General features: G+C 33.2%; 1 protein-coding gene across 2 annotated transcripts; it reads right to left on the bottom strand.

Moving 5' to 3' along the window:
- Positions 1 to 473: 473 nt before the first annotated feature.
- Positions 474 to 5,375, bottom strand: LOC125809233 (uncharacterized). 2 transcript variants are annotated; one of them, XM_049488892.1, is made up of 4 exons: positions 4,972 to 5,310; positions 2,783 to 3,417; positions 1,617 to 2,132; positions 474 to 807 (listed from the first exon to the last, which is right to left on the bottom strand). In XM_049488892.1, the coding sequence occupies exons 1-4, from the start codon at positions 5,243 to 5,245 to the stop codon at positions 649 to 651; spliced, it is 1,584 nt and encodes a 527-aa protein (XP_049344849.1). In that variant the 5' UTR covers positions 5,246 to 5,310; the 3' UTR covers positions 474 to 648. The 2 variants fall into 2 exon arrangements, with proteins under 2 accessions (XP_049344849.1, XP_049344850.1); XM_049488893.1 differs by having other exon boundaries at positions 629 to 807; positions 2,783 to 3,408; positions 4,972 to 5,375.
- Positions 5,376 to 6,690: the final 1,315 nt, after the last annotated feature.

Here is a 6,690-nt window from a genome sequence, read left to right as displayed (position 1 = left end):
TTTCTACTCACCAACCAAACATGAGAAAATAAGTTAGAAACCACTTGTTTTCCAAGGAAACATTTTTCTTCATACAAAACACACCCTTAATGCATAATTATTTTGTATCAATTGTATTCGAAATGCTATGAATACAAATAAATGTATTCATCATTTCTTTGATTAGATACAATTGATACATAATACATTTGACAGAGAAGATGAATGCATATTGTATTCATATGAATACAGATATAGTAGATACAAAAATACAAACATAGTTTTACGAATACAATTGATATAAATCTCTCACCTATATATAATTGAATACAATTGATACATAATACATTCGAATAAATTTCTTCTTATTGGCAGGAGAGAGAGAGAGTTTGCTATAAAAACAACCTATAGGGATTCTTTTAAACTATAGTTCGTTTTCCATAAATATGTTGACATTTTTGTCTTGTTCCATAATTTTCTCTTTTCTGATTTACTCTTTATAACACAAACTAATAACATGACTCATTTGATCAAATTAATGATCTCGATAGAAAAATAAACTAAACAAACTTATTAAAATTTAAAATGTGTGTATATATACAAATAAGCAAAAAAGTGTTACCCATTGTACTGTATTGTATTGTATGGACAAGGAACATACAACAGGTGTTACAGAACTGCCCTAACATCACCTTCATAATCTTCAGGAATGAATACATCGAAATCACTGACAGTCCATTCAGCAGTGGCCCCTTGGCTGCTAACATATATTTCCGTACCAACATTAAGTGAAGACCACACACGCTTTGCTGGTTTGGTTCCTGGATCCTGTATAAGTAAGGTCACTACGAATTAGTCGTTTAGGTATATCCAGAATAGACCATCTACCTGAGTACTGCAGCAGTCTATATCTGCTTAATCTATAGAGGTAGATGCAATATAATTTAAAAGGGCTCAACTGAACCCAATATACTTTCCACATAGTGTGTGTATTAATTTATATAAGTATATATATTAAGTGTATGTGTGAAACAAAGCACTGACACTTCAACAAATATTTAGTTCCAAACCCGTGATTGCAAATGTGCAATGGGTTCAGTGGTGAGAATATAAAAGTTGAACCCAACAAGTTCAAATCTTGTTTCCGCCTTTGTATGCATCTATTGAATGGGGTCATTTTAAGCAAAGTTGACCTCCCCATAAAGAGAAGCAAGCTCAAAACTAAAGGCAGGATTGACGTATTAGCTCACAAGTACAAAATGAAATGCATTCTAAAGCTCAAAGGAAATGGAAATCTGAATACATGCTTTCTTGTTATCAAGCATTAAGCTGTCTCACATCCTTGTAGCTTAATAACTTTCTGAAAAATTAAGTACAGTAGAACCATTTTGATCATGAAAAACCTTTTATGCTTGAATCTTACGTTCCTAGTTTTACAGAGTCAAAATCAAAGTAGAAAACTGTTAAAGCTCCAAAAACATTGGATATAAGCAACACAAGTAACCAAATATATCATCCATGTTAGATCCACGGCACCTACTAAGTGAAAGCACTGGACAAAATCAGAAGCAACACGAAGAAAACGACACTCCCTTCTGCAGAATTTACAAGCTAGATTATGCAAGAATTAAGGTTACCTGGTAAAAGTATAACCGATTAGATAATGTTCCTACATCAAGCTCCCAACTCCTAGCATCACCAATCCACCCCTCTCCATGTTTTGAAGGATAACCATGCACAGCCCACTCAGGATGTGGCAGGATTTGTATCAGTTCTTGAGCTTGTGGATTGCTGTATGGATCACAGATATCATATGGTTTCTCTAAATAGTTTGCATTTCCAGGAGCACAATATAGATGATAAGCAGAGTATGGGAACCGAGAAGTATCATTTCTGTATATTATCTCCCCATTAGGGCTAATGTGGTAGGGTGGACAGGACACGAGGTTATCAGGACGACACCAACTTGTCGTTGCTGGATTGATGATCATCTCACTGTATCTGGTCACATCTGTTAAAACATCTCCATCACATGGCTCTCCACTATTTTTCCAGCAGCTTCCTATGTCGAGAAGATAAAACTGGCTATTCGAGCCTCCTCCTTGTATAACTTCAAGTGTCAACTTCACCTTGAAATTTGGTGACTCCGGAAGCTGCAAGGGAAAAGAAAGCAGAAATTGCTTAAATATTAACTCACAGCTCTTATTCTATCTGAAAGTGATAAAACATCACAGCATGAGACTCTGGTACCCTGTCTACAAGAATCATTCATGATGATGAAACAAAATCACTATATACATAATACACTTGGTTCACAATCTTTTTAATTTTTTTTTTTGAAAACCAAGAAATCCCCATTTACTAGTGGCGCATGGTTCAAATTTCATTGGATAATGGACTCCCCCCCCCCCCATCACCACCACACACACACACACACACAAACACACTTCTCTATTTAGATACCAGGGTTTTTGTTAGTGGAGGAAAGATTCAAACCCATGATGTGCACCTAACCGCACACCAAAGCCCTAGTGGCCTTAGTTCCAACTTTTTATACCAGTAAAATCCTACATTTATTCATCAAAAAAATGAAATGATGTCACTATTTTCATATCCAAGAGGTAAATAGGACCAACCAAGAAAAATAGGGAAGAAAAGATGTAATTCTTTATCTCGAGGGTGAACAACAGGAATATTCAGTTCCTTTATTTAGTAAATTTAGCACGTTATATTTTTTATATGAATAAATTTGCACATTTATTGAGTAAGAGCTTTCATAGGGAACAAAGTTGTTGTCACAAACCTTTTTCATAATTCCACGGCCACTGTAGTGATATCCTCCATTAAACCCTTTTGCTGCATCTGATCTTAGATACAACATAAGCCATGGATACTTGGATGATGTCGTCAATTTATTTGAGATAATCCAACTACCTGTGCTTAAATTCTTCCGCCATGAAACTGAGAAAAAAGATTTTCCATCTACACCGGCAGTTAAATTGGCATCAAGGTCATATGTTCCATAGAAGCCTCCGATCAAGGATGAATGCTCCCTATCGACTATCCTTGAGTAGTTATGGTAGACAAGTGGCTGATTCATGCAGCCCTCACCAAAACATGGAAAAGTTCTACCAGTCACTATCTTAGAAACTTTCCTACCATTTTCAGGACAAAGAGTCGTCGTCTTGTCAAAATTTCCATTTTTAAGCATTATCATCCAATAATACCATGGGTCACCAGAATCATGCACTTCACAAAGTGAACCAAGGTAACACTCCTTTTCCACAGCATAAAGATCAGGATTCATATCAGCATTATGGCTCCCATCTGGAATTTTATCTCCAACTCCTAATCTATTGTCTACTTCCGTCACTTTGTGGTGTACTTTACAAGTGCTCCGTTTTCGAGGAAGCGGACCGCCCGGAATATCTTGGTGACCTCACCATAAAAGTAAACCAATAAGAGGTGGGCAGATCATAAAGTTGTTCAATGCTAACATTTACTCAAGGCATTATGTCTATGATTCATGTAATTGAGTTCATCAAAATTCAAACAATATCCTATCAAATCTTTCTGCTTTTTCATCACCTTGGGAATCAAATTGTATAACCAAACAACTACATTTAGAAAAGGGAAAATAAAAGGAATCAGAGAAGGATAGAGCTTCAAAGGAAAATTCGACAGTTAACGTTGAACATAGTCATAATGATGGTTAGTGGATAAGGGAAACAAAATCAGGTTCAGGTTCCTTTCAACCACAATGGCAGTCAACTGACAGCAACGATGGAGTTATGACTTATGCCAATTAGTAACAGCTTAGAGAAGTATGAAAGCTTCTTGAACTCTGATGAGTCACAACTTCTTTTTTGATCAGTCTGAAGTATGACAATTGAAATTGCAGCAAAATGCTCATCCCAATTTGGTTAAATAGTATCAAAATCTGTTTTACTACAAAATGCCACCACAACAGAGAAATTCAATTATTGAATTGTATTTCCTCCATAATTTGTGGCACTGGATCGCTCCTCATGGCTCCTGCAGTCTTTTAGTCAGATATGCGCAGGAATAAATTTTCCATCTTCCTATAAATTACAGATCCAATGGTTAAAATTTTATTTCCTCCTTCTCCATCTAGCTCTAGACACATCAAGCTAGAATAACCCATAAATTCACCAATCTTTCAGCCAACTCAGTAGTAACCTTGACAAGTTTTGGAAATTCCCACAGTAACTCGAAACACAATGATGAAGAAACTCACAGTTGTAGCTCTCAGGGTGCAACAAACAAACTGTTAAAGATCAGGATTCAGTTATGTCAATTGTTGTAGTCTTGATATTAAAGAAATACCATGTGTTCAGTGTCAACTCCAAAAGCCCCTCAACTCTATCTATTATGTATAAACTACTAAATCAGAAAATATAATTAAACCAACTTTCGTATCAACTTATGTATCATTCATGCTATCAAACTAGTAAACCAAGAACCAACTTCATAACATAACACAACATCAACCTCATACAAGTTCATGGTGTTGTGCTGAATAAATCTTTCCAGAGTAGACTACAAATTCAAGATTTTTCCTTTCAACATCTTTTTTAATGGGTATTTTGTCTTTCCAATATCTTTTTCAATCAATTGCAGACTCGTATGATATTTATACATGTTAATATTACCATTCTCCACCACGACAACATCATGATTAGGAGTTCTTTAATACCATATGAATCGACATCAACATGCTTGAATCAACTCGCTTAGGCACTAAATGAAAAATAATATCAAGATTAATAATTCTACAATTTCCCAAATGCAAGTTTATTCCAATTAATTTATGCTTCACTTTTTTGTTTCAAAGTTATTGATTTTGGGATCTCAGTAAATTATTAAATTTTGCAAACTACCTTATTTCAAAATTGAATTGAATTATAACTTTTTTATGTTTCTGTTATCAGTTGTGCAATATAACTAACAATAAAATAACTAGTGTAAAACCTGTGAGAGAAGTAGAACAGTGAAGATCAGCACAGTCAGCAAGCCTGGGGCTGCCCATACGGGGAGCCTCACTTCCAACTTCATTGCAGAAATTCCAAGCTTCAAATGCAAATCTTGAATTTGGGTTTTTCATTCCAGGGTCGCCAATTGCAGAAACATATGAATCTGCATAACCCAAATCACAAATATGAACTACAACAACAACAAGACTTAAAAGTAAAGATGACCAACAGAAACCCATCGCTATTTCACTCATCAAAACAGCAACAACCATGAATTTATGCCATGTGTTGTTTCATTTTCAGAGTGCTTTCGATTGATGATTAAGGAATAAAATAAGACTTCCCTTTCGAGTCACCCCATTTTGCCGTACAAGCTAAGTGTCCAATTTAGAACAAAACAACATTATTTAGGCTATGTTTGGAAAGCCGGAGAATTGGAATTGGTGTAATTACTAGGGTACTAATTATCAGTCTAGTAATTATACAATCTAGTAATTATATTGACCCGTTTGTTTGTTTGTCATAATGTAATTACAAGTATACTGTTTGGTTGCACAAGTGTAATCATAAGGTTATATTGAATTTTAAAAATAAAATTTAATTATTTAAAATTAAAAAATTATATCAGACAAATAAGGATCTTTATAAATGATATTAAGTTAAATATTTAAGATATATATTGTCTCTTGAAAATATATTAATTAATAAACATATGTTTTTAACTAATATTACAAGAAAAAATTGATTTATATTTTTCAATTTAGTATATTTTAATTAAATTACTCATAAAAACTAAAAGTACATTATTTCTATGAATATCATGAAATGCATGTTTGACAAAAGATTAATATTATAAATATAATATCATAAAATCATAAAACATTTGACAAAAAGAATCTATCAAGTCTAACTTAAAAATTAGCTTATAATGTAAAATATCGAGTCAATACTCCTAAAACAAATGAGATTGAAAATATAGCATAAGTTCTAAATTCAAAACAAAAAATTTAACATAATACTCTTATGCCACATTTCAACATAAAATACATAAATATAATTTAAAAGAAAAGGAAAGCGTAAGTTCATAACTTTATTCAACAATGAATTCTACTTTAATTTAAAAATTAGAATACTAACAAAATTATACTAATGAATTTTTTAGAAGATACAAAAAATTGCATGGAATCACATGAAGTAAAGGTTGAGAATAAGAAGGAAATGATATATAAATGATATAAAAAAAAATTAAAAAATATTAGATTAATAAATCAAAACAATTTAAATTAATAAAAATAAAAAATACATTAAAATGAAAAAAAAAATAGAACAAAAATAAAAGAAAGAAATTAATAAATAACGATCTGTACTAGTCAATCGTAGACCAAGTACTAGACCATAAAACTTACCCAATTTTGACGAACACAATCTACAACTTGTAGACCCATCTACGAACCGTAGACATCAACCGTACCAACCTTTGGCCTTAAAATTTTACTATGCCTGAAAGCTACCTACGAGACCTAGCTACGACTCGTAGATCAGTTGACGGACCATACTGGTGAGCATTCAAAGAAGTACTGAGACTTGATATTTAGAAAATTATTTCCCCTTCCTACGGTTGCCATCTACGGCTTGTAAAAGCTACTATGGTCCGTAGGTGGAAACCGTAGACACAGCCTGCAACCTAAAAAAAATTATTTTCCTTCTTTTTCAAATT

The sequence above is a fragment of the Solanum verrucosum genome, unplaced genomic scaffold (assembly GCF_900185275.1).
Source record: "Solanum verrucosum unplaced genomic scaffold, falcon-dt-bn FXZP01000062.1, whole genome shotgun sequence".
Classification (NCBI taxonomy): domain Eukaryota; kingdom Viridiplantae; phylum Streptophyta; class Magnoliopsida; order Solanales; family Solanaceae; genus Solanum; species Solanum verrucosum.
The sequence above is the reverse complement of the archived record's forward strand: the minus strand, read 5'-3'. Positions and strand labels throughout refer to the sequence as shown.